We start from the raw sequence: 26,740 nt of genomic DNA, 5'->3' as shown, positions 1-26,740 counted from the left end.
GAGAACCACCATCATAAGTCCTCATCATCTTTTCCCTGGACGACTGTAACAGTCTCTTGGTTGGTGTTCCTGTCCTCAGTTTTTCCATTATACACAGCTGCTAATGATATTCCTAAAACACAGGTCTGACCATGTCCCTCCCCTTCTCAGAAGCCTCAATAACTTCCCAGGGCCTTTAGGTTAAAATACAAACTGTTCTTTTTAGTTCATTTAAAACCGTTATTTTAAAACTGAAATTTCTTAGCCTTACATCTTTATACCCTTTCTGTTGATTCTGGTGACAGCCTCTTCCTCATGATATGCTCATCTCCTCCCCAGGTTTTCATAATAGTGCTTTCTCCTGGTTTTCTTTCCAGCTGTCTTACCATTTCTTCCCCTGTATGGGAGAACAGTAAATGTGCCTCTGGCCTGCGGACAGGACTCTCTTCTTTTTTCTCTCTCTACACCTTCTACCTGGTAAGCCTTCTATAGGCTTATCCTATCTACATGAATGGAACTGAAATGTTCTTTATCCTTCCATCTTCCTGCTAAGTTCTAATCCTATACCACCTGCCCAAAGCCTATTGGACATCTCTACCTTCGATGTCCAAAAGGAATCTTAAATTCAGTATGTCCAAATTGATGGTTATATTTGCCTCAGGAGCCCTCCCGCTTCCTAACTTCTTGATTTCTGTGAAGGGCTGCCCCTATCCTTCCACTCACCTAGGCCTGCAACCTCAGAGTCACCCCTGACTTTTCATTCTCCCTTATCTCCTATATTGAATCCATTGTCAAGTTTTGATTCTATCTCCAAAAAATCTAATGTCTGTCCTCTTCCTTTTCTCATACTGCCATGATCCTAGTTCAGGACCTCTTCACTTCTCTCCTGGACTATGAGAAGAGGGGAATCGATCTTGGTACTTTTCACATCTCCCATTCTTGCTCTTGTCAAATGGAAGCTCAAGTCTGACTGTGTTACATTTTTGCTAAGGGAGTTTCAGTGGCTCCTTATTCACTCTATGATAAATTAAAAAATACCTTTGCATGTCACTTAAAGGGCTTCACAATGTGGCTCCCATATCCTTCCCAGAATGATTTCAAATCAGTCTTTTTTGTATTCTATCTTCAACCTCAACTGGACTGCTTGGTGTTGCTGGCACCAAACATTGCATCTCCACCCTTCAAAATCCCTAGCTTCCTGAAAGATATGGATCAAATACCATTCTTAACCAAAAAGTCCATCTTTCTATTGCCTCAGAAATCACCCTGCACATTTACTTTGTATAGAACTGACCTATATGTATTCGCTTTCCCATCAATAGAATGTAAGCTTCCTGAGGGCTGTTTCATTTTCTCTTGGTATACTCAGAGCCTAGCTTAGCACTTTACACAGAGTTATGTTTAAAAAAGATTTATTGAATCAAATTGCCCAAAAGGTAGGACAGGCAGCTAGGAAACCATTTTTGTCCTGAGAGGGACAACCAAACTCTTTCAGACAGTGAGCTGTCCAATAACAAGGGCTGCCTCTACAAACTCTTTTTAAAATTCCTTTAGCATAGGATGAAAAATGAATCTCATTATATGTTCTCGTCAGCTTTAGTACTTACCAACACAACATTTCTGACACCACTTGGTTTCAGGAATTTTTGCAGATACAGCAAATTTCCTAAAAGATAAACAAAAATGGCTGATACAATCTGTCCTCCACATGGCTTTCCAAGTGGTTATTCTAAGCTGTAGGTTTGATCATGTTGTCCCCCTACTCCATTAACTCCAAGGGCTCCTCTTTCTGGGGGGAATCATGGGGGTGGTGGCAACACAGCAAGGACTTTACCATGTGGCTGGTATCCTCCAGGACCCAGCTAAACTGCTTTTCTTGCTGTTGTTCATGCATGATGGTTGTTTCCCCTTCCCTACTACATGCCTCCCTTCCTCCTTCTTCCCCTGCTCTGCATGGACGGCCTTGGGCGCTCCCTTCTCATTTCTGTCCCCCCAAACCTCCACTTTTCCTTTCAGACTCAGTTCAACCTCCAGCTCCCAAGTGAAGCCTTTCCTGGTGTCCTTTAGGTATGAGGGCTTTCTTGGTGCCCCTGCCCAGGTCCCCTTATATCACTCAACCCATTTGTCTTAGTTTCCTCAGGACAAAATGGGGATAACATTAGACCTACTCTAAAAGGCTGCTGTGAAGATCAAATGAGATGAGATTGGTAAAGCACTCAGCACCAGGCTTGGCACTTAGTAGGATGCAATCAACACTTGCTCCCTTCCCTTTTCCTCTTTCACTTCTGTATGCATTATGTACACACATATATGCATGCACATAGTCTCCCATGTTAGAATGTAAGCTTTTAGGGAAAGGACAATTTTGATTTTATCTGGGTATCCCCAGAACCCAGTACAACAGTACCTGCCACCTAGCATTTGAGAAATGCTTATTGATAGAAAGTTAAGAAGTGTGTTATCTAATAAGCTAATTTAAAATTACTGTTTACTTTTATTTGCTCTCATAATTTTCCCTCTGAAGACTGCTTTTAGGTCCGTCCCAGGAATGATGATAAATTCTCACATTATCATTTTCCTCAATATAAAAAATACCAATAGATGAGGTTAGCAATGTAGGATGAATGCAGTGCTGTATGATAGGATTCATTCAGTGTTTCCTCTGAAAAATGCCTAGTCTAGTTCTTTGCCCTTACAAAGGTTATTTCCTATTCTTAAGTTCAAATTATCTTACATTTGGTTCTTTGCAGTCTTTCTACCACTCCAGGTGCTAGCTGCCATTGAGAAGTAATATGGTTTACCTTTTGGACTGGGATGCTATCCAGAAAAAAAATCATCAGACACTTACCTCTTAGATGGTAATATTTCTTTAATAGCACCTTTAAGGGGAAAGAATGCCCCTCCTACTTCTCCTACCCCAATCCTATTCAATTCTTTCTACTGATTTCATTCTTTTCTCCTATACATAATATTCTTCTTATTGATAAGATTAAGTGATCTGCCTGGGGTCACAAAGCCAAATGTTTGTTAGGGGTGGAATCTGAACTGAGGTCTTCCTGTTTTCCAGGTCAGCTTTCCATCTCCACTAAGTTATGCTGCTTTTTGTGGTTGTTGTTGATAGACTAAATAAATTACTATCTCATCCTTTTTATACCATTTGCTCGCGTTTCTTACCTCCCTCCCTCATTCATCTAATTTTCCATTCTGTTATTTTTTTTTACACAAAACATATCTATTCAATTATAGGGAGTAAAGGTAGATTTAGTCCATGGAACACTGATTCAACTCTTCTATCTTGCCTTCCTCTACCTTTTAAAATTCCTCTTTTCATCCTTTAATGATCTCTCATTATTCTGTCTCCCTGTCAAAAACAATAACATAAACATCAGGGAAATAATTTCACTCTTTTTATTTTTTAAATAATAATTGCACACAGTTACCTTTCTTAAGTTTTGTTGTTGGGGATATTTGTAAGTTGAATAATCTGCTCATTTCTATTTTTTCCAGGAATGCCTAAAATGCCTCTCCTTAATTGAACAGTGATTCTATTTCTTTGATGCTTAGGCTCAGATTTGTAGAATGCATGAATTTTGGGTTGTAATTTGAATTTCTTTGCATTTTGCAATATTATTCCATCCTTATGAATCTGGATGAATCCTGTTTTATTATTGAAATCTGCCTTTCCTTCACATCTGAAAGTTTTTCTCCTGACTGCTTGCAAAATTTTTTTTTTTTGGTAATTGAAATTATTAATTTTAATTGCTAAAAGTTTTCTACTTTTAACTATGGGTTTTCCAATGGATATGACCTGTAGATTCTCTCAACGAATGCTTTTTTGCTAATATTTGAAACTGTCCTTATACCATTCCTTGCAATATTCTATACAGATTTAAAAAGTTTTGCTCTCACATATTTTTCTGAGAGATGTATGATGCTCAGGTTATCTGTCTGCACCCTATCTTCAAGATCAGTCATATTGTTTGTGTAGAATTTATGTGCTATTTTTAATGTTGATGCTTTTCCCTTCTCTTCTGCCAAAGTTTCTCTACTTCAGCATTTTATAATTCCAGATTTGTTTTTCTCTTTCCTAGAGCTTGTTTCTTTATAGAGATTTTATATTATACATTCGGTTTGTCTTATTCTAATTTTTTTGCTTTACAATTCTTTATTGAGGGTTGTTGACTTCCAATTTGAACTCATCCTGAATTTCTTATTTTAATTATTTAATTTTTATTTTGAACATTTCTGGAGTTACGGGAAATGGTCAGGATTCTCCCTTTCATCAAATGATATTGTTTCATTTTCCTTTATAATGGTTAGGGGGAGGGACTAGATCTAAGAGATTTCATTGGTATAGCGAACTCCCAGGTAAAGAATCCCCCTTGATCAATAGCAGTCTATAATTTCTCTCACATTTATCATTCATAAAAAATTGCCCAGAGCATTGACTGATTGGTTACTAGGTTACTAGGTTACTCAGAATCCAATGTGTGTCACAGATGGGACATGAACCTAGATCTTCCTGGCTTTGAGATCAGCTCTTGGTCTACTACAGCAGGGGTACTCGTGAGGGTGGTAAACTACAGTCTATGGGTCAAATCTACACAAAAGGAGGTGGCCCTTGGGCCACAGAACGCTAACCCCCGTACTATGCCAATCTACCTCTCTCACATATAACTATTCAAAATACTTCAATTTCTGTCCTTGAAGTTTTATTATTCTTTTTTATCATATTTCCTCTTGGTTTATCTGCTTGAAAATTAGGTTTTTACTCTTTCAAACCCCATTTTATATTCCCCATTGTTTGCCTCTTGGATTCTTCTCCCTCTTAGATATCACTCCCTTCTCCGGCTACACAGGCCCTCCACCCCTCCAGTCTAACCTGCTGGGTGGCCCTAACATTCTCATAATAGAGTATATGAGTGTCAGCTGGGCCTCCAGTGCCCTTTTCCCTAGGTCTGATACTTGTTTTCTTCTGTTATTCTCTGTTAAGACTCATTGCTCCCATTCCTTCCTATATAGTGTTCCTTTCTGTCACATGGTTGGTCAGAACTAGTGCCTGCTATTGTTTTTCGGATGGAAAGATTCAAATAGTCACTGACATGGGGGATCCCTGTATCCAGACTCTGAGTCAAAAGGTTTTTAGTTTCTTGGGCTAATTGGACTGGGAATGCACAGTAAGTAGACTGGGCACAGAGACAATAAATGGGAGCTTTAAGTATTAAAATTCCTTGTCATTAATTTATGTAATTTTTATTATTGGGGGTTCTGTATTCTTCTTATGGATTAGGTGATAATTACTTTGGATCCGGAACATGATTCTTTTAAGGTTTTGAAGTTTGAGATGTTTGCAGGAAACAAACATGTACAATGTTTCTATCTTCTTGCTGCTCTCATGATTTCTCAAAGGCAGCTTAAAACTCAATATGCCACAAAAGGTTTGTCTTCCTCCTAAACCCCACCTTCTGATCTCTCCCAAGAACATGCCACTGTATTTTCAGTGGCCTAAGTGTGCATTCTCAGAATCATTCTCTATGCCTCTTTTTTCCACATCCCTATTTCCAAGCAATTCCTAAGACTGCTGATGTAATTTCCGCAGCATCTCTCCCCTTCCTCCTCTTCTCCACTCACATGATGATCACTTGGCCTCTAACTTGATCCCCCTACCTCACATCTCTCCCTCTCCAGTCTGACCTTCATATGGCTGCTTGATGGAGATTTCTAAAAGCACGATTTTTACCACGTCAATCCCTTGCTCAACAAACTTTAGGGGCTCCCTTCACTTCTAAGAAAAAAGGAAGCCATTTGACTTTTTAAACCCTACACAATCAGAATCAAATCAACTTTTTTAGATTCTTTGACTACTACAGTATTTTCTCTTCCATTCAAATCATGCCTACCTATTTATGGTTCCCTCATGCATGACATTTCATCTGCATTTGTATCTTTGCAAAGGAGATCTCTCATTACTGGTACATTTTTCTTTTCAACTTCACCTCTTGGAGATTCTAGCTTCCTTTCAAGAATCCCTAATTTTCCCCTCTCCCCAGTATAGTTGGTGCTTCCCTCATTCCTGCGGTATACCTTGTATTTGCTTATCTATGTGCCCCGTCTCTAAAAAAATGGAAGCTTCTTGAGACAAGATATTGTCTTTTTCATTTTTCTTTGCATTCCTAGCACCTGACCCCACACCTTACATTTTGGCTATTAAATGACTATTAAACTGAACTGAATTTGGAAAGGCTCATGACCAAACTGCCTATAGGGTAAAGAATTTTTTGACCACATGAAATCCTGAGGACTGTGGTGCAGAAGGGTTGTGTTTTGTGTTGACAGGAAGATTATGTATATTAATAAAATTACTACTGTACACAATATCAATATTAAACATTAAAATGATAAATTTCCATAGATTACTGGTCAACAAAGTACTTTATTTTTCTTTGATTAAAAAAAACAGAACTGAAACAAGATGTAAAACTTTTAAAGTTTAGTGGGAAAAAACAACAAAGAAAAGTGATTTGTATGAAAGACAAGAAAAATAGAAAAGAAAAAATAAGATTAAAAAAATGAGACAAAGTTGGTGTAGGGAGAAATGAGGAAAGGCAAAATAGAATACAAAAGTTTCTATTGATCAGAATCATGGAATTTTTGAGCACAAGTCTGATGCTTTAGTAATGGGCCACCTTGAGCAGAGATGACTCTAAGAAGGTCTACAACATATTATGTCTACGACTAACCAAACAAATAACCTCTTTGTATACACTCACCTGGGCAATATTCGGTCAGGGAGTTTATGTGCTGGAATAGCAACAGGTAACTTTTGCATTTGTCTTGCATAATCAAAAAGTCCTGGTAAATTATGGGAATAAAGCTGAGATGCTTTACCTGAAAAAAAAGGTATATGTAAAATACAGCTTCAAAAACAAGAAATAATATAACAATATTTCTCTAATATTTTAATAGAGAAACACTTTAAAATATAAAAGACTTACCAGATATTGATAGTAAGCAATTATTCATTACATATAACCATGTACATCTTCGGGGAAATAGCTGGTAAGAAAAATGAATGTATTTTTAAAAGTGCTGTATATATAACATCTTAAAAATATATTTCATATTGAGAATGTAGATTTTCAAGTCAGTAAGACAACTTCAAATTTTTAAAAAAAGATACAGCTATGACTTTTAACACCTTACATCTATAACCAATTAATTTTTTAATTGTTCAGATTAACTATTACATAACCAGGAAATAAATAGTGCTCAATCAATCAGGGACAATTCTGGAGCACTTGGTGTTGGTATGCTGGGCTTCCCATTTACAGTATAGTAGTTGTCTGTGTTGTTTTCCTGGTTGTACTTATTGATACTGTCTCAATTTCTTTGTCTTTGTGGGTGTCTACAAGGAAGGTGGGACCCCCTATGGAAATGGAAATGGAAGTTTGGAAGAGGGCAAGTGTGTTGGGGGCAATCAATCCATTGATGTAAAATAACAACTGTGTACCTGATGCATGCTGGGCACCAGGTATTTAAATACAATGAATGAAAAAAATCTCTCCTTGCAGAGAACTTATACTATAATGTGGGAAACCACAAATATGGCATAAATATCAAGCTAATGAATACAAATATATACAAAAATACATACAAGATAATTGAGGGAGAGGCACTGGCACTTGGGGGCAACAGAAAAGGTTTGCTGCCAAAGAAGGTGCCCGAGTGACATCTTAAAAGAAAGAGGGGGGCTCTGAGGTGGAGTGGAGGGAGCACATTCCAGGCATGGGAGACAGTCAGTCACTGCAAAGGCATTGAAATAGGAGGCCAGTTTGACTGGGTCACAGAGTACAAGAGGGAAAGTAAAAAAGCCCAATAATTTTGTGTAGAGCTTTAAATGCTAAACAGAGGAGTTTGTATTTTCTCCTAGAGGCAAAAGGAAGCCACTAGAGTTTGCCAAATAGAGGTGTCAGATGATCAGATATCCACTTAAGGAAAATTACTTTGACAGTAGTGTATAGGGTGGACTGGAGTGGAAGGAGACTTAAGGTCCAGAAGCCAGTAAGGCAGCGGTTGCAAAAATCTACGTAAGTGGTAATGAGGATCTGAAGTCAACTGGCAGTATACAAGTGGAAAGAAGTAGAATGATAATAAGGTCTGTTTTGGACTGGAGTTTAAGCTGTTTATGGGACATCCAATTCCTCTATTCTTTCTAGGTTTTTCTCCTATCTCTCCAATGGCTCCTTCTCTGTCTCCTTTGCTAGATCTTCCTCCAGAACATGCCCTCTAACAGCAGGTGTTCCTCAGGGTTCTGTGCGGGGCCCTCATCTCTTCTCCCTCTATACTATTTTACCTGGTGATCTCATCAGCTCCCATATATTTAATTACTTGACCTATGCCAATAATTCTCAAATCCAGTCTCTTTGCTGATTGAGAATCTTACATCTCCAGCTGCCTTTTAGATATCTCAAACTGGATGTACAAAAGGCATCTTAAACTCATTATGGCCAAAAAGTAGATCAATGGAATAGACTAAATTAAGAAGAATCAGAAATGACTAAACTGACTCAGTGTTCAATAAATCTGAGAACATAAATAAATTGGGGAAGAACCTCTTTTCTGACAAGAACTAGTGGAAAACTTGAGCAGACTGGTAGAAATTAGGATTAGACCAACATCTTATGCTATATGCCATAGTAAGCTGAAAATGAATACATGACCTGGATATGAAAAGAGAGGGAGAGAAAGAACAGAAAGAAAAAGGAACAAGCAGGTAGTAGGTGCCAGGCACTGTGGCACTTTACAAGTATTATCTCGTTTAATCCTCATTACAAACCTTGGAAATAAGTGCCATTATGATGTCTATTTTGTTTGAGGAAACTGAGGCAGATAGGTTAAAGTGATTTGCTCAGGGTCACACAGATAGCAAGTGTCTGAGGCAAGATGTGAACTCAGGTCTTCCTGACTCTGGGCCCAGCACTTTATTCTTTGGCCCATTGAAAGGGGGGGAAGAAGGAGCTGGAGGAGGAAGCAGTAGGGAGATGGAAAAGAGCCAGACCAGGTACCTTTGAGCAATGACTAAGAGGAGAAATCTTGACTAAATAAAGAGATGGCAACAAAACATAAAATAGATCATTTTGATTATGAAACTGAAAAACTTTTGCAATAACAAAATCAACTTAGGATAAGAGAAGTGGAGAAAATGGCATTCAACAGCACTGATAAAGATCTGAAATCTAAGATACAGCAGGTACTGATAAAAATATACAGGACCACTATCTATTCCCAGTGGGCAAGTGGTCAAAGCTCTTCTCAAAAGAACTGCAAACTCTTAACTACCTTATGAAAACCTGCTCCAAAACACCAATAGTAAGAGAAATACAAATCAAAAGAACTCTGCAGTATCACCTCATACGTAGAAAATTGGTAAAGATAACAAAAAATAGAAACAATCAACGCTGGAAGAATCGTAGGAAGAAACACATTAAAATGCTGCTGCTGAAGCTAGGAAATGACTCAACCATCCTGGAAAGCAACTCAAATTATACCAAAAAAACTAACTCAGTACATAGCCTGTGGCCCACTGCTAAGCATAACAAGGAGGTCTAAGATAGAAAGAAAAGTCCCCAAATAAAACACACTATTTTAAGCATCACATTTTGCAGTGGTAAAGAATTAGCAACACTGATTAAGGAATGGCCGAACAGACTGTAGTATGTGAATATAGTGGACTATGTCTGTGCAATAAGAAACATTAAATATGATGAATACAGGGAACACAGATTTATACAGACTGATGCAAAGCAAAATAACAAGGAGAACCATGAAAATGATGACTATAATGACAACAGTAATATAAATTAGAAACAATTAAAACTATTGAAAGCCATGTAATTATAATGACCCAGAGAAGAGGTGAGAAAATTGCCCTCCATTCAGAAGTGGGGGATTATTCAGTGAAACAATGAATAAACTGTGAGGCTCAACAAATGTATTAGCTTTGCTAAATCATCTTTCCCCACTTTTTTATGTTGTCTAAGAGACAGCTCTGTGTATAGCAGAAGGGAAAGATAAACCAAGAAATGAAAGTGATGTAAAAACAGAAGATATCGATAAGACTTAAAAAAAAATTGTACAAAGGAAACAATAATCATAAAACTAGTTTTCAGAGCATAACTTAACTACCTAAATGTTGAGAAGTAGATGCTCTCATTAATTCCCTGAAACATAAATTAGTAGCTTTAATAATAGAAGAAAACCAATGAAATGATAAACAAGACAATTCTATCAGAAGAATAGGGAAAACAGTAGAGAAGTATTCATGATGTGTCCTCAGCCTAATCCTCATTATCTTGTCCCTCTCCCCACCCCCCCTTTCTCAGAAAACACTCTCCACCCATCCAGTTCTACTCTGATGCCTCCTCATGATAGGTAGGTGACTCTATGGTCCTTGAAAGGATAAATCAACAGAGCTGAAACACTGGCACATCCTAACAAGCTATAGAGAGAATGAAAACTCCTTGATGGCAAAGACTGTTCTGTTTTCCTCTCTGAGTCTCCAGCACCTAACACAAAGCTTGACACATTGTAGGTGCTAAATAAATGCTTTTTCAAGTGAGGTAAAACAAAATGACTAACCTGTTCCATTGATGTCTCATGTAGCTCATTAAGGTTCAAGGTATATATCCCTTCCTCAGCACCAAATATCAAATACTGATCTGCAATAAGACAGAAAAAAAATAATCTGCTACAGAGATCAATTTATATAAATACAAAACTCTTTTTAAAGATTTCTACATGCTAAAAACAAAACAGAAACAAGCCAACACGACTCATTTGTTTCTCTTATTTTTTGTTGAAAGCATTAGAAGTATTATTAACCAGTAGCAATTTACATTCAGTAAATCCACTGTTTTTTTTTAACCCAAACTAGATGTTACAAAACTCCAGTTTGGTAAGAACACTGATGGTAATGCTCCAAAAGCAATGTTTATAAGAAAACCTGTATTTTAAAACTACCTGAACCAAACAGCCTCATTTTCTAAGCATCAATGGTATTCCTACACAGGAATTGTACTGAACACTTAAGACAGGTTTAAAAAAAAAATCCTGGATAAAATGAGTAAATAAAAATTTTCCATTAAGTTCGATTATGATACCTCAAAATAGTGTTAAGGTGCTCTTGTTTCTTTAAAAATTTAATTTTTTTGAATCAGTAAGAATCCACCTTCTCTCTCTCCTACCCTTCCCACCCCACTAAAATAAGAAAAACAAAACACTTGTTACAAACCCATTCACTTAAGCAAAAGGAATTCCTGCATTAGCCAAGTTTAAAAAAACAAACAACTTGTTCTGTACTCTCAGTACTTCTTTCGTATCAGAAGGTGGGTGGCATGTTTCAATTATAAGTCCTCTGGAATCATGTTTATTCATTATGCTGATAAGCGTTCCTAAGTATTTCAAAGTTGTCTGCCTTTACAATATTGCTGTCATTGCATAAATCGTTCTGGTTCTGCTCACCTCATTTCATAATCAGTTCGTACAAATCTTTTTAGGTTTCTCTGAAACTGCACCCATCATCACTTATTATAGCACAATAGTATTCCATCACATTTATAGAGCATAACTTGTTCAGTAATTCCTCTGACAGCAATTCCCACTAATTTCCTTTTTTTCCCCCTTAAACATGTGTACTTTTATTTGAAATGGTTAAATGTCAGTGTACAGGTTAAGCTCCTCCAGAAATACTGGCACCAATCTCATGGAAGAGTGCCAAAAAACAAATAAAATTCCTACCAAACACAGGCATGCCAATCATCATGTCACACCCTTTGACAAACAAACAGAAAACAAAAATCATGCAAACACTCCATTTAGAAGCATTTCTGGTAGACAATGGAGGGTCCAGACTTGTTATATTCCTGCCTGTTGATTCACATCTGCTGGAAGGTGGAAAGAGGCCAGAATGGAGCCTTCACCCCAGATAAAGTATTTGTACTCAGTTGGAGCTGTGATCATGATTTGCACTGAGCTTGGGCGTTAGGCTAGAATCTTCTGCATACTGTCATCAATGCATTCCACCACACAACATGGTATTGGCATCCTTATGGATGTCAACATCACACTTCATGGTTGAAGTTTCATAGATTCCACAGGACTCCATACTAAGAGAGCTCCTGAGCACCTGAAGAGTTCCTATCAGCTAGGAACTGACCCAACCATCCTGGAAAGCAACTCAAATTATACTAAAAAATGGTGACAACTTCACCACCAGTGAGCTTATAGCTCTTGTCCAGAGAACAGCCAAGTTCGTTTCCTGCTCTGAAGTCTAGGGTTATGTAACCCTTAAGGTCATGAAACCTAAGGTCATTTTCCTCTAAGCTGTGATATAGTCTATATCCTCTCTTGAAAATCTCAGGATTTTCATGAGGTAGTCTGTTAGATCATGGTCAACCATATCCAGATGTAGGTGGCATGGGGAAGGGCAAAACCTTCATAGATGGGTACATGAGTCACACGATGACCAGAGTCCATCACAATACCAGAGATATAACCAGAGGCATAAAGGGACAGCACAGGCTGGATGATGGCAATGTACACGGTTGGGGTGTGGCATTTCTGTGAACAGCAAAGGGTGCTCTTCAGAAGCCACACGGAGCTCATTGTAGAAAATATGATGGCAGCTATTTTCCATGTCATCTCAGTTAGTTCAATGAAGTACTTCAGGGTCAGAATATCTCTTTTGCTCTAGGCCTCATCTCCCAAAACTGTCCTTCTGGACAACACACACTAACACAGTCATGTATGAAGCACCCAACAACTGAAGGGAAGACAGACTGAGGGATTTCACTTTCTGCAAAGCCAGCTTTGCACATTCCGAAGCCATTGTCAACAACGAGGATAACGATATCACCAACAGAAAACTCTGAACTGGGGGCAGGGTGGGGGAGTTAGAAGAGTAGGATCTAAGTGGACGCTACGGGGAAGAGTTCACAGCTACTATCATCACTCCCCTCCCCCAGTTTCTAATTCTTTGCCACCACAAAGACTTGATGAAAATATTCTCAAATATCCTTAGTTTATTTTATTTACAACTGCTCTCTTCCTTAATCTACCCTCCCTCTAAATTCCCTTCTTTCCTTTCCCTCTTGCTTCCAAATGTTATGTATTTGTTCCTCTTTTGCCCAGTTCAGATGACACTGAGGTCCAAATCATCCGTTCCCCCAATATCCTTCCTCCTTGTTCAGACACATCTATCTCCACAGGCCAATTATGTAAGGTAATCTTCCCTGACCTTCCCTGACCAACATTCTCCCTTTCCATTCTTCTTTAAAGACTAAGATACAATATAACAATTCTAGGCCCGCTGGCTAATCAGTGACCCTGATGAAGGGTTCAGAGGGGATAAATGTATCATCTCCACATTTTATGACTGTCTGCTCATCATCACTTTTTTATGTTTCTTAACTCCTGTGTTGACATTTCAAAGTTTCTATGCAGCTCTCTGGTCTTTTCATGAAGAATGATTTGGAAGTCTTCTATTTCATTCAAAGTCTATTTTTCCTCTCTGCAGAATTATAATTGGTTTTTTCCTGTTTGTAAACCTATAATATTCTTTGCCTTCAGGAATATCATATTCCAAGCCCTTTGCCTATTTACAGTGGTGGTTGCTAAATCATGTGTGACCTTGACTGTGGTTCCTCAGTACTTAAGAGCTTTCTTTCTGGCTACCTGAAGCATTTTCTTTGACTTGGAAGTTTGATTTTAGCTATAATGTTCTTGCAAGTTTTCATTTTGGGGTTTCTTCATGGAGGAGATGACTGGATTCTTTCTATTTCCACTCTGCCCTCTAATTCTAAGAATTCTGGGCATTTTTGTTTGCTGGTTTCCTAAAATATGATGTCTTGGCTCTTTTTTTGGTCATAACTTCTAGGTAGTCCAAATATTTAAACTATTTTAAACTCCCTTTCCTTAATCTGTTTTCTGGTCAGTTATTATTACCTTAAATTTTTTCTTTTTTAAAAAAAGCCTTAACTTTGTTTTTATTATTTCTTGTTGTCTCATGGAGTCATTAGGTTCCATTTCTTTCAATAAAAATTTTCAGGAAGTTTGTTGCTTGGTCAAGGTTTTATACCTCTTGTACCAAGCTGTTAATTCCTTCATCAATTCTTTCTTCCATAACTCTAATTTCTTTTTCCTCTAGCACTCTCAATTCATTGATAAAAACACGTAAAAACATTGCATCTTTTCAAGGAATTTGAGTTGAACTTGTGTTCAAGCTGTGTTTTCTTGAAGGCTTTGGATCTGAACATTTTGGAGTCATTCTCTTTTTCTGAGTTTGTGTATTGAGTGTTCCTTTCTTTGTGGTGGGATTCTTTTTTCTGGTTTGCTTGCTCATTCTTTCAGCTTACTTCCTGACTAGGAAATGGATGAACTAGTCCTGTTGTTGCCTTCATGGAACATTCAGTGTTGTGTTATTCCAGGATCTCTGGGAATTGCAAGCTTTCAGTTCTCCCAAAGTGGTTTGATCCAGGGAAAAGTCTGATGGCTGGTCCTCTAGTCTGAGCTCTGTTGCTACTAGAAGCAGTTACTATTAGCCAGCTGGAAATCTCTGCTGACTCAGAGTCAGAGAACTACAGGCTCCCTTTGGTTTTACATTCCTGTACTTGTTATTCCCCACTAAGCTTCAGACTGGGATGGAAGCTGGAAACGGGATCCTGATACAGTCCTAGGGTCTGAGCCATACAGTATACAGTGGCTGCTTGCTCCTTAACTTTCTCCTTGCTTTGCTGACTATGGACCACAACTGGTCTTTACCCTGGAAAATACTACTACTAAGCAGAAGTTGCTGTCTCAGTCAACCCTGGATCTGTGAAAGGAAACTGTTCCTGCTTTTTACACAAGTTTATGTCCTTCTAGAATCCAGTACCTGTTCATGCTCTGGTGCACACACATATATAAATATAAAATACACACACACACACACACACACACACACACACACACACACACACACACACACACACACGATGCAATGCTTTAAGTGATACATTCCTGACCAGAACCCATGCCCAGTGTCTGCAGAACTCTCTCTTTCTGTAATTAGATCCAGTATGGAAACATAAGTCATAGTGATTTTTTTTCTTGTAGTTCTCAGGATTTGGTGTGGTGTAAATTTTCTAGATCTATTTGGAAGAGCTGGGGGATTGTGGGGCTGGGAGGGAAGTGATGCAGATCTCACTGTACTCTTTTCTGCTATTCCACTATCTTGGCTCCATTCCTGGCACCCTTGGTATATAAAGGTGATTTCAATCAACTCTAAGAAGTTCCACTATGCTGAAAAGGTTTTACCCATAGTCTTGACAACAGATGATGTCTATGTTCTGAGGATCAGACTGACTAATTACATAAATGCTCATCATTAACAGGCTGGTCAACTGTGATTAAGTTCTTTGGCCAAGACAATACATGAAGCAATGCAAAATACAAACTGGCCTTTAACCTTCTGCTACCCTTCTTTATACTTTTGCAACTCAGTGGCACAGTAGTATATAAGTAGACAGAAGATGCTAAAAATGAAGTATTTTTAGACTGTCCATAAAAATGAACTCAGTTGTTGGTATTCTAAATGTTAGATCCTTGTCCAGTAGCTAGTAAAGATGAACTAAATTTTATCAATCCTGACATTCATGCCATATATTAAAGTAAAAGGCAAAACCTAGTTGCAGATAAATTAAAGGATGGGCTCACAGATTCTTACTGGAGAGGAAAATAAATGGAGGGTGGAGGAGAGCAGATTTTATTGTATGGCTAGGTTATGACTAATTCAATTTCAAATATGGTATAATCAGTTTAATACCAGGCCACATTTCATGTAAGCCAAAATTTAATTAATGTGATGCATTGAGTATTTGATGAGGATTTTAACACAATATTATGTCACTGGTCCATACTTGCCTATCATTACATTTGGATGTGACATATTGCTGCATACCATATTACCAACGGTTATGCTATTTTACTTTTTAACATAACAGATAAAAGGAAAAAATGCTTCAGATAGAAACACTGACAGTGCAAAAAAGACACTTATTATTGCATTAGGACAAAGACATGATATACTTGAATGGTATTTACACAGTTACGGTAACTCTGAAATAGGATGAAACACTGGTTGTCTGTAAGAAATAGTCTAATACATACCAGCAAAATAAAATAAAAAAATAAAGTTGCAACAGCTTTTTGTGGTTTTCAAACAACTACAGGGAACAAAATGGTTATAGTGACAGAAATGGGGTATCTTTAGCCATATGGATTGAAGGCTGCTGTAAAAAATGCCTTCCCCTTAGCAGAATAGCCATTCAGACAAAAGCTTCAAGTTTATTTAAGGTAGTGAAAGAAAACAGAAATGAAGTAGACACTGAGGATACATTTGCTACAAGAGTTGGTTTGATAGCTTTAAAAATCAAGTTCAATTGCATAATATTAAAATTATCAGAGAAGTGGCCATTGCAGATGAGGCTCAACAGCTAAATATTCTGATATTTTGAAGAAAATAATTGGAGAAAGTGGATATGCTGATCAACAAATTTTTAATGTAGATGAAAAAAGTTTATTTTGGAAAAGGATGCCTGTCAGAACTATTTTTAAGAAAGAAAAAAGTTCAATGTGTATTTAAAGTGTCTAAGGGTTGTTTAATACTTTTATTGGGAGGTGATGCAGGAGGGTATTCTAAATTAAAACCAAGGATTACTGATAGCTCTCCAAACTCCTGCATGCTGAGAGCCTACAGCTGCTTACTGCTTCTGGTTCTTTAACAGTCACATAAGAAAGCATTGATGACTAAAGCTGTTGATGAAGATCAGTTTTCAAGTTATTTTAGACCAGATGTTGAAAGACTTTACAAGGACAACAAGATCCTATTTAAAGCCCCAAGTTATCCAAATATACTTGGTGCACTATGTGACAATCATGAACACACAAATTCAAGACAAGGAAGAAACTTTCTGTATCTACCAGCACATGTAGGAAGATTTAAAGAAAGGGAAGACAATTTGGTTTCTGATGCTAAAATATTTTAAATAACAATGTTTTCATCATATCATCAGTACAAGCCTATCTTTACACACGTGATATTCAGTAATTTACCTTTAAATTTAAAAAAATTTTCTTTTTATAATTATTTTATTACTTTGGAATAAGCTTGAATAAAAAATACATTTTTGTGGAGCCAAGATTGCTAATTAGAAGCCACACGGTTGAAGTCTATCAATATTCCCCTCTAAACAACTGTAAAATAATGCCTGAAATCAAATTTTGGATGAGCAGAGACAACAAAAGGTTAGAGTGAGACACTGTTCCAGCCTAACAAAACACAGGAGGAAGTTTGTGACACTGGGGTGGAAGGCCATCTGGAACTCACATGTGATGGCAACAGCAGCAGCCACAGCAGCTTTGGGAGCTCTCTGCTAAGAGAGGGTAAGGGGGTGAAACAACTCATCAGAGCTTACTGGGACCCTTTGCTGGCACAGGGTACAGAAACTCTGTTGCCCATATGCAGTTATGGGCCATAGTTCCAGGGTGGAGAGGATTTCTGGGGTTGTTCACACGGGGACCGGTAATCCTTTCTAGATAAAAGACCAGGGTATAGACCAGGAGAGCAATGACCATACCTCTTCTAGGATCATACTGCCCTGGAAGCACCAAAAACTTATACACTCCCCAAAATTAGCTCTGAAAAAAGCAGCACGAAAAAGCCTGAAGCTTGGGACACTGCCTCCCCATCCCCAGATGAGCAGAACCCAACTTTAACATAGAGAGTTCAAACTGAAGAAATAAGCTTGGAAAATGGGCAAATAAACAAACAAACAAAAAATGACCACAGAAAGCTACTATGGTGGTAGGGAAGACTAAGACAGAAACTCGGGAGACAAGAACATGAAAACAGCTACAAACAAAGCCTCAAAGAATAATGCTAATTGGAACCAAGCCCAAGAAGAATTCCTGGAAGAGTTAAAGTAAGAGATTAAGAGTGGTAGAGCAAAAATTGGGAAAAGAAATGAGAGTGATGCAAGAAAATTATGAAAAAAGAATTAACAGCTTGGTAAAAGAGATACAAAAAATAATAATACATTATAAAACAGAGTTGGCCAAATGGTAAAAGAGGGTCAATAATTCACTCAAAAAAAAAGAATTCCTTAAAAACAGAACTGGACAAATAGGAAAAAAGTTAATAAAATTATATTAAAGAAAGAAGCTAATGACTCCATGAGACATCCAAAAAAATCAAAGAAAAAATACAAGAAAATGTGAACTATCTCATTGAAAAAACAACTGACCTGAGGAAAGCCTGATCAAAGAAAAAGCTAGACAGCATATTTCAAGAAATTATCAAGGTAAACTGCCCAGTATCTTAGGTCCAGACAATAAAATAGACATTGAAAGAACCCATTGATATCCTCTTGAAAGGGATCACTAAATGAAAACTCCCAGAAAGATTAAAGCCAAATTCCAGACCTCCTGGTCAAGGAGAAAATATTTCAACCATCCAGAAAGAAACATCAAAAAAATCATGAAGCCACAATCAGGACCACAAAGGTTTAGCAGCCTCCATATTTAAGGAGCAGAGGGCTTGGAATAAGGCAAAGGAAATTAGTATTACAACCAAGAATAACCTACCTAGCAAAACTGAGTATAAATCCTTCAGGGGAAAAAGTGAACACTTAATGAAATATGGGGACTTTCAAGCATTTGGGATGAAAAGATCAGAGATGAGTAGAAAATCTGGCATTCAAACACAAGACTCAAAAAAAGCATAAAAAGGTAAACATGAAAGAATAATCATAAGGGTCTCAATAAAGCTAAACTGTTTACATTCCTATATGGGAAGATGAGATATGTTACTCCTAAGAATTTTATCATTATTAGGGTAACTTTAAAGGAGTTTATATAGACAGAGGGCATGGATCTGAGTCAATTATGTTGGAATCTCAAAAAAAAAAATGAAGGGGTGAGAAAATGGGGTGCACTGGGAGGAAAAGAGAAAAGAGAAGTAGAATATGAAAAATGTTCTCAAATAAAAGAGGCATACAGGGACGGGCTTTTATTTGGGGGGTAAGGGGAAGTAGGCAATGCTTGAATCTCATTTTCATTGATATTGATTCAAAAAAGGAAGAATATATATAAATACTCAGTTGTGTATAGAAATGTAACTTACTCAATAGGGAAACAGAAGAAGAGGATTGGGGGAAATGGGGTTGGGGGTGGAGTGATAAAAGAGAGGACAGATTAAGGGAAGTGACAGATGCAAAACAGACTTTTTAGGAGAGAGAGGATAAAAAAAAGAGAAAGAAGAAGAAACATAAGAAAATGGGATGGAAGGAAACTGAATGTGAATGGTTTGAGCTCACCCATAAAAAAAGTGGAAAGCAGAATGGATTAGAAACAAGAATCCAACAAACTGTCTTTTTTTTTTTTTTTTAACAAGAGACACCCCTGAAAGAGAAAGAGAGTTAAAATAAAGGGCTGGAACAGAATTTAACATGCTTTAGCTGAACTAAGAAAAGGCTAGGGTAATAATCATGATCTCAGACAAAGCAAAAGTAAAAATAGACCTAATTAAAAGGGATAATCAGGGAAGCTACGTATTGTTAAAAGGTACCATAGACAACGAAGTAATAAAAGGAATTTTTACAGCAAGTTTATCTGATAAGGCCCTCACTTCTTAAATACATACTAACTATAGAATTGAGTCAAATTTATGAAAATAAATGCCATTCTTGAATTGATAATTGGTCAAAGGACCAGTTTTCAGAAGAAGAAATCAAAGTTATCTAAAGTCACATGAAAAAATGCTTTAAAACACTACTGATTAGAGAAAGGAAAATTAAAACATTTCTGAGGTCCCACCTCACACCTATCAGAAATGACAAACACTGGAGGGCTCAAGGGAGAAATAGTAAACTGGTCCAACAATTCTAAAGAACAATTTGTAACTACGCCAAAGGGCCATAAAACTGTGTATAACCTCTGACCCAGCAATACCCCAACTAGGTATATGTCCCAAAGAGATCAAAGGAAAGGATGTGGACAAATACGTTTATAGAAGCTCTTTTTGTGGTCGCAAAGAATTGGAAATAGGAGAGATGTTCACTAATTGGGGAATGGCTGAACAAGTTGTGGTATATGATTGTAATGGAGTACCGTCCTGCTATGGGAAATAAATAAAAAGGGGGATGCTTCCAGAAAAACATGGTTAAGATCTATATGAACTGATGCAAAGTGAAGTGAGAAGAACTGGGAGACTATCATGCATATACATTAACAGCAATGTTGTAATGATGATCAACTGTCAAAGACTTGGTTTTGATCACTTCAATGATCCAAGACAATTTCAAAAGACTTATGATGAAAAACATGCTGTCCACCACCAGAGACAGAAATGATGAAATGTGAGTGCAAACTGAAGTACAATCTTCTCTCTTCCTTTATTTTTCTTGACTTTTTTCCCCCATAAATATGGCTAGAATGGAAACAGATTTTGCATGATTTCACATGTATAACTTATATTGTTTGACTTAGTGAGTGGGTGAGGGGGTTGGAGGGAGAGAATTTGGAACTCAAAATTTAAAAAGAATATTAAAAATAAATAATAAATTTGAAAAATACTTCTTAAAATACATTTTATCCTTTGCTGTTTTATTATGTTATTAAATACATAAAAACTTATCTTTAATATTTACATTACGTATTTTCATTGGGCTGGAACAATGACCATATTTTACATATAACTTCAAATAGTGTCAATTAGAATAATTCAACCACTTCAAAGGATTCATTTTTGCACTAATCAGAACATAACTGTACAAAAAAGAAGCAACATTTTCTGGGACATTTGGTAACCATGTATTTCAGAGCTCATAAAAAGCTCTTACAGACCTACTACAAAAATAACCATAGTTTCTGTACCACTATCTCTTTCACTGGATTGAGAAGTAGATAAAAATTCCATAAAGAATTGGTAAGATTCTTCATATGAAATCAAAACATAATTTTAACATTAGGTGACTTCAATTTAATGACAGGACTAAGAAAAGAGACCAAAAATAATGTTAGAAAATATAGTCAAGCAGTAGGGAATGTGAGGAAAGGCTTATAGATTATATAAATGTCTCATGCTTATTCATTATGAATATTTTCTTTGAGAAAAAGATCAGGAAGTGCTGGATATGTTGAGCATAAAATGATAATCACACACAAAAATGAAATTGATTCCATTTTAACAGAAAGGAAATGACTTGTTAGTGAAATATCTGAAATAACTGCCTGTGTGCTCAGACTATGGACGTCTTAGAGCAAAGATCAAAATTATACAACCCAAGAAAAATAAAAAATGGAAAAATATAAAAGGTAGAATTTAGAACAATTTCAATCTGACTTATTTAAGTGAATTTTTTATTTTAAAATATAAAAAAGGAAAGGGGAAAATATGTTGACCCCAGCCAGGTTTGAAAGGGGTAACTTATTTTGCTAATAACCCCAAATAATTGTCACTATTTCATAGAGCCCATTAGAGTGGGAGGAACAGTGAGAGACAGTAGGTAGCCAGCCCTGACCCAAGAAGACCTGGGTTTAAAGTCTTGCCTCAGACATAACGGTTGCTAGGTGAACAGGGTCAAGCCACTTAACCCCCAAGTTTCCCAGGCAACGAAAAGTACAAGTTGTATAGCAGTTGCTTCGGCAGAAGAGGCTCAGTCAGTCCAGACCGCCTACGGCAGTGAAGGACGCCCTCTCTGTCCCCGTTTAGGGAGGGTTCTTTCACGGAATTATTACAAGGAATACAGGATACAAGATGTGAATTAAATTCAAAATAAAATGTAGGTTACCTTAAGTTGCCAAGAACAACAGTAATAAATGTGTTTGACTGCCACACAAAATAGGGTGCCCGCCAGGACACAAACCTTAATAAAAGGCATTAAGAGTTTGGTCGCAGGGTCTACTGAGATAATTACATAGCGTAAGAAAAAATAATAGTAATAACTAATGTTTATAAAGTTTCTAATTTTAACACACATTGATCTTCACAACCACTTGGAAGGTTGAGAGATGCTCATTCTTATTTTCACACATGTAACATAAGGCTCGGAGAGATTAAGTAGCTCGTCTATAGTCATGGAGCTATGACTTGTCAAAGTAAAATTCTGAGCCAGGTCTCCCCTCATCTCAAGGTCACGAGTCCTCCCACCAGAACAGGTAGTTTCCAGAATAAAAAACAGACCTAGGACTAGGAGAGTCAGATTCAAGTCCCAGATTTACCACTAAGCTTTATTATAGGGTCTCCATAAGCAGATAAATACAGATTAAATGCAGAATATAGTAAATGTCTTAAATCAGAATAACAAGTTATTACAACAATACCTTGATTTTACTAGTGGTACCAAGAAGCAAAAAGAATTCGTTGTAGTATCAAAAAAGACAGGGATAAATCATAGGTGATTGTTATAACAACACTGTACCATTAGAGCTATAAAAATTGATCGATACATAAACAAATCATATTTGACCTGAAAATCAAATGCTTAAAGGACTATTTTATCTTTGGTAGTACATCTAGAAAATGAATAAAACTGAATAGTTTCAGTGTCTCAGCTAAATGTCATCACCACATGACAAATACGAACTTACCTCTTGTGTCTGGGTTTATCCATGATGTTGCACAGTGAATTTTCAAGGGGCACCCGTTAAAAACTTTTGAAAAGCAAGCACCCATCTGAAAATAAAAACCAAAACAGAGCCAATATACATAAATAACTGAGTAAAAGGTTAATACAACTAATTTACATATTTTAAAAAAAGAATTGTTGGTAATTCCCCAAATAAGACAATCTTCCTAACTGTAAGGTAAATATGCAAAAAGTTTTAATGGCTCAAGATTTTTAATATGCAAGAGAATAAGAAAAGGAAAATAATCAAATATTTTTAGTCCTTCTGACTTTCTGAATAAATATAACAAAAGATTTTTCCCCTAACAACTTGTTTATGATACTAGCTCAATAACTAATATGAAAAGCATTATAACATTCTAGGATAATAATAAAATCATAATACTAACAAAGATAGTAAAGTTTTTTTTCCTGTTTTGCTTATAAAATGATCCCAATGGCTCCATTTAATATTTGGGAAATGAAAAGCAATATAATTGAAAGCAACTATCCTTTCTCCTTGAGTCTCATGAGAAAATGTGTCTTTTTAGCACTTTTCTTATATATAACCTACATTTTTTCTTTCTAGAAAGCTTCATTGGAGACATTTAATAAGAATTTAGATGATGCTAAAGTTCTTCAAACTTTGTGATTTCTAATAATATCTTACCAAAATAATGCTTTGCATTTCAATTCAGGTTTATGTTGATCACAAATCCAACAAAAACATCAACTGAAAATTCTCATTTTGGTCATAATCACCATTTATCTTAGACCACTGGCCAATGGTCTACTCAGAATAATTACTGAGAATATGGGCAGAACTGTGAAATGGTGTATATTTGATTAGGTAAAGTCTTTTTTTCCAAAGTTATGCTAAGTTAAAAGAGTCACCTTTGACATACTAGGCATCACACTGCAACATCAAGGCAAGCAGTAAGCTAAACAATACCAGAGAGAGCAAAAATACTTGTGTTCAATACTAGTAACTAAATGAATTTTTGTTTAAGCTGGATATTTCAAATAGTTTAACTAAAATTCCATTTTACTCACATACAACTAACAATATTTCCAAGGTCTCAAAGTATTTTTTGAAAGGGGTACAATTTTGTCTGACATTACTATTAAATGGTAGAAGGGGATCATTTAAAAAAAGATAAGGTGAAACTCATACTATATTGTAGAAATCACATAATCTTAACAATGTATTAATTATATTTTAAGATAGTGAAAGGAAAGACCTATGACTTCATTGGTAAAGGAAATTCTAAGGGTGAAGAAGCTCCCTCTACCAACGTAGGTCAGCCCCTTCTTTGTTCATTTCCAGTCATCCTGATGAACATCATGCCACTGCACTCAGGAGAAGAAAGTGAGGTTGGTGACCCTTGCATAGTCCTCCCTCACTCAGATCAAAGTCAACTGCAAGTCATGTCATCATCTTGATGTCATAGTTCTCTTTGAGAATGAAGAACAAATACACAACCCTTCTCTGTAATTCACAGTTCCAGAGGTTAAATGACTTGCTCAAAGCTACACAGCCAGTATGTGTCAGAGGCAAAAATGGAACCCAGATATTCTTAATCATCAGTCTGGTTTTCTATCTATTCCAAAAAGCTGCCTCTTGCTAAGATATCTGAAAAAAGTTAGAAATTAATTAAGGCAGCATTTGCCCGTAGAAATAAAAAAAAATGCCAAATTTCAAAAAGTGAAGTAAAAATATAAAGCAATAGCTAAAAAAGCCAATGCCAGCTCTGAATTAAAGTAATCAGTATGTCATACAATCATGACTTTCAGTAAATGGCTATCACAGTTGCATATGTCTTTGGGTTCTCAAAATAGGCTTAAGGTTAGCACTTACCTTATTTGGTTAACTGTATCAGGATTAAACATGAGGTACTCAGCAGTTTTGTCTATACTACCTGAATTTCTGGTCTTCCCAAGAGCACAAGTATTGTTGCACATTATTCATCCTCAAATGTGTGTGAATGTGCATGTATTCATGCACAGTATTTAGCCAATGATTCAAATGAACATTAATGAATGATCCTATTTTCCCGTGTTTTGCAGAATAATTTACCTTTTTACCATTTAGTACTTACATGCACTTTAGGTGTTGGAGGAAGACCATTGCTAATGGGTTTCTAGAAAAAGAAATGCATTGAACAAATTATAAGTATAGACTTTACAAAAGGTTGACTTACTTTTAAGGTTAATGTTAAACACTATGAATTAACAAAAACGAACAGAATTAACAACTGTACTGTAACTAGGAAATACAGGGTGAAAAAATTCCAATAAATGAAATTCAAAAGATATGATTCAAGACATATGAAAAGAATAATCTCCACATTAAGCACTAACTTACAGAAAGTAATTATATGACATACTTTTCAAATGCTAGCCTATACCCAACTTTTTAGACAAGGTATTTTAAAGATAAATTTCTTCATGTTAAATTTACTATTATCTCAATTGGTATTACTGCCCACTCCTAAAGAGAACTATTACCATTATATAACGAATTCAGTTTGTCTTCCCTAATTGAGGTTCCTATTATTGTGTTGTATTATCTGCTTTTGCTTAATTAAAATTTTAAATTAAGTCTTTCAAAATATGTAGCATTTACAACTAATGTCATAATATATAAACCTGACTTTTTTTTAAAAATTCCAGACAACTACATGGTTTTGAGTACAACCTAATGAAAAAAATTACAACTGTAAAGGGTTTTTTTGCTGTTGTTATTAATTCACTTTTCTATTAAGATTGGATTTGTAAAGCAAGTCTACAGTTGGAAAATAAAAAAAAAATCAGCACAAATAACTAAAAATACATGAATTCCTCAGCATGAAGATGATATTATTTTTGAAAATAAAAAGATAAGTTTTCTGCTAATGGTAGAAGTAGTCTACTATATTTTAAATTCTTTCCTGTTAATTTGCATGCCTTCACCTGTACAGAGCTATATGTAATTCCATTAAAAAATATCCAACATTCTATATTTGTCTCAAAAAAGATTTCTAAAACCTCTGTAAGATGTTACAGTGCTTTAAAATCCACAGTTTGCTTATAGAGAAAGCTATAGATCCAAGTATTTAGCTGCCTATATGGTGTATGTCACCATATATGCTGTGGAAGAAAAACTTAAGTATTCTGCATTTTAGAGTACAAGTCTGTTAAAGACATTTTGCTAGACACACAGACACACATACAGACACACACAGACACACACAGACACACACAGACACACACACAGACACACAGACACAGACACACAGACACACAGACAGACACAGACACACAGACACACAGACACACAGACACACAGACACACAGACACACACACACACACACACACACACACACACACACACACACACACACACACACACACACACACACACACACACACACACACACACACACACACCCGCCCCCCGGTCTCTCTTTCTCTCTGTCTCACTCCTTGAAGGGAAATTCAAAGGCAGAGCTAACTTAAACTCTCTCCTCAGGCTGGGTATCCAGTCAAGATTCAGCAAGGATGAAGAGCTGCACTTTAGGAAATAGTCTGTGAGCACCCCCTGGAGTATTCTTTCCTACAACCAGTCAATCTCTCTAGTCAAATAAAAGTGAACTTAAGAGGAAATTCTAATAATCAAAGATTTCTTCCTTTTTCTACGTCTAACCACTTAATTTTGACCTAAATCACATCAGAAAGGAATTCTGCCTGGGTTGAATAGGCCTCCAACTTCTAGAAAGTGGTTAAGACTTAGGATGATATAAAAAGATTTCATAGCAATATACTGTTTCTAAGCTGACAGTTAAAGGTTTCTTTGTTCAGGGAGTAATAAGAAAAATGATTTCATAATATCTCTTTTTAAAAAGGTGGGACTTAATACAATTGCATAACATGTATTACTTACTGATGAGAATGTTCCTAAATAAAAATATCACTTTAATTTAACTAGTATATACAGAATTCAATGAAATATTTTCTTAACTCAATCTCATTGGGATCTCTTCTCTATGAGAAGTAAAAAGAGTTATAGTTCCCCAGCAAC

At 36.4% G+C, this 26,740-nt stretch overlaps 1 protein-coding gene across 5 annotated transcripts in view; it reads right to left on the bottom strand.

The window, feature by feature from the left end:
• Positions 1–26,740, bottom strand: part of MAP4K3 (mitogen-activated protein kinase kinase kinase kinase 3) — a 191,158-nt gene that overhangs the window by 20,166 nt on the left and 144,252 nt on the right. For all 5 annotated transcript variants that reach the window (XM_072635804.1, XM_072635807.1, XM_072635806.1 and 2 more), the window contains 6 exons: positions 24,779–24,820; positions 22,663–22,747; positions 10,618–10,697; positions 6,975–7,035; positions 6,750–6,867; positions 1,587–1,645 (listed from right to left, as the gene is read on the bottom strand). In XM_072635804.1, the coding sequence (XP_072491905.1) occupies positions 1,587–1,645; positions 6,750–6,867; positions 6,975–7,035; positions 10,618–10,697; positions 22,663–22,747; positions 24,779–24,820 (445 nt within the window). The remainder of the gene's footprint in view (positions 1–1,586; positions 1,646–6,749; positions 6,868–6,974; positions 7,036–10,617; positions 10,698–22,662; positions 22,748–24,778; positions 24,821–26,740) is intronic.

Source organism: Notamacropus eugenii, chromosome 1 (genome assembly GCF_028372415.1).
Source record: "Notamacropus eugenii isolate mMacEug1 chromosome 1, mMacEug1.pri_v2, whole genome shotgun sequence".
Lineage (NCBI taxonomy): Eukaryota > Metazoa > Chordata > Mammalia > Diprotodontia > Macropodidae > Notamacropus > Notamacropus eugenii.
Note: the sequence above shows the minus strand (reverse complement) of the source record. Positions and strands in the feature narration are given on the sequence as shown.